The sequence below is a fragment of the Neltuma alba genome, unplaced genomic scaffold (genome assembly GCF_004799145.2).
Source record: "Neltuma alba isolate B1F8T4 unplaced genomic scaffold, ASM479914v2 tig00010845_pilon, whole genome shotgun sequence".
In the NCBI taxonomy this organism is placed as follows: domain Eukaryota; kingdom Viridiplantae; phylum Streptophyta; class Magnoliopsida; order Fabales; family Fabaceae; genus Neltuma; species Neltuma alba.
The window spans coordinates 64,607-65,825 of record NW_021635642.1 but is presented as its reverse complement, the minus strand read 5'-3'; the positions used below and the strand labels follow the sequence as shown (position 1 = coordinate 65,825).

General features: G+C 43.5%; 1 protein-coding gene across 1 annotated transcript; it reads right to left on the bottom strand.

Moving 5' to 3' along the window:
• Positions 1-520: 520 nt before the first annotated feature.
• LOC114759436 (uncharacterized) lies at positions 521-1,219 on the bottom strand. Its single transcript, XM_028948610.1, has one exon. The coding sequence runs from the start codon at positions 1,217-1,219 to the stop codon at positions 521-523; it is 699 nt and encodes a 232-aa protein (XP_028804443.1).

Sequence of the window (1,219 nt, the reverse complement as noted above, 5' to 3'; positions counted from 1 at the left end):
GGGATCCCCTTACCGGACACCTCGAGAAGGTTGGAACTGATTGGCTTTCTCACCATTCCAGAGGAGCTGCATAGTGGGAGAAGACACACAAGCTTCGATTACCCTGCGAATGTAAGGGGGGATACACAACTCTTTCAAACAGTCAAAAATAAAGTTCCAGTGAACCCTATCGTATGCTTTCTCTAGATCAATCTTAATAGCCATAAAGCCTCTCATCTTCCTCCTCTTCTTCATTGAGTGAATAATCTCCTGAGCTAGAATAATATTGTCTGTGCTCTGTCTCCCCTTCACAAAGCTACATTGATTAGGGGCAATAATCTTGGACATAATTTCCTTGAGTCTGTTAGTTATGATCTTGGTCACCATCTTGTATATAACGTTGCACAAACTTATCGGTCAAAAGTCCCGAATGGTTTGCAGCGTCTCCGTCTTTGGGATTAGCACTATCTGTGTATCATTAATATCTCTCACACGTGTCGGATCCTGAAAAATCTCTTCACCTTTCTACTAACACTGGCACCTACCACATCCCATTGACTTTGGAAAAAGAGGGGTTCAAGCCATCCGGCCCTGGTGCTTTGAGAGGACTCATGTCAAACAAAGCTCGTTTAATCTCAATATTATTAATTTGTCTGCCCAAGTTGTTCAGTTGAACGTTGTCAATCATGGGGTATCCCACATCAAAAATAATTGAGTTTCCTGTGTCAGGTTCCTCAAAGTAGAGGGACTCAAAAAACTTTGTACCCATTTCCATAATCACTTTGGAATCATAAGACCATTCTCTTGAATCAAGCTTGAGGGCCTCGATTCTATTTCTCCGGCGTCTACTATTAGCCACACTATGAAAGTAGCGTGTATTTCGATCACCATGTTGGTACCAATTGCACCGTGACTTTTGCAACCACATAACTTCCTCCTGAGCAAGTACTTCCTCTAACTGCACCCATAACTCCCTTCGAATCTGTTCTAGGCGGATAGTAGACCCCGTGTAAGTGGTCTTCCTGTTAAGATCTTCTAGGCGTCGATGTACTTGTTCCTTTCTCTTGTTAATATTCCCAAATACGTTTCTATTCCATCGAACGAGCTCCTTGGTAAACTTGGGAATATTTTCCGCCCAATCCCCTTGTTGAGGCCACGTTGTTCTAACGAAAGGGGAGAACTGTTCATGCATGACCCAAGGAGCAAGAAACCGAAAGGGCCGATTGCGTGCTGCAGTCAT

What these genes read in the sequence shown, in the direction of transcription:
- LOC114759436 (XM_028948610.1), bottom strand. Translation starts at nt 1,219, where the DNA reads ATGACTGCAGCACGCAATCGGCCCTTTCGGTTTCTTGCTCCTTGGGTC.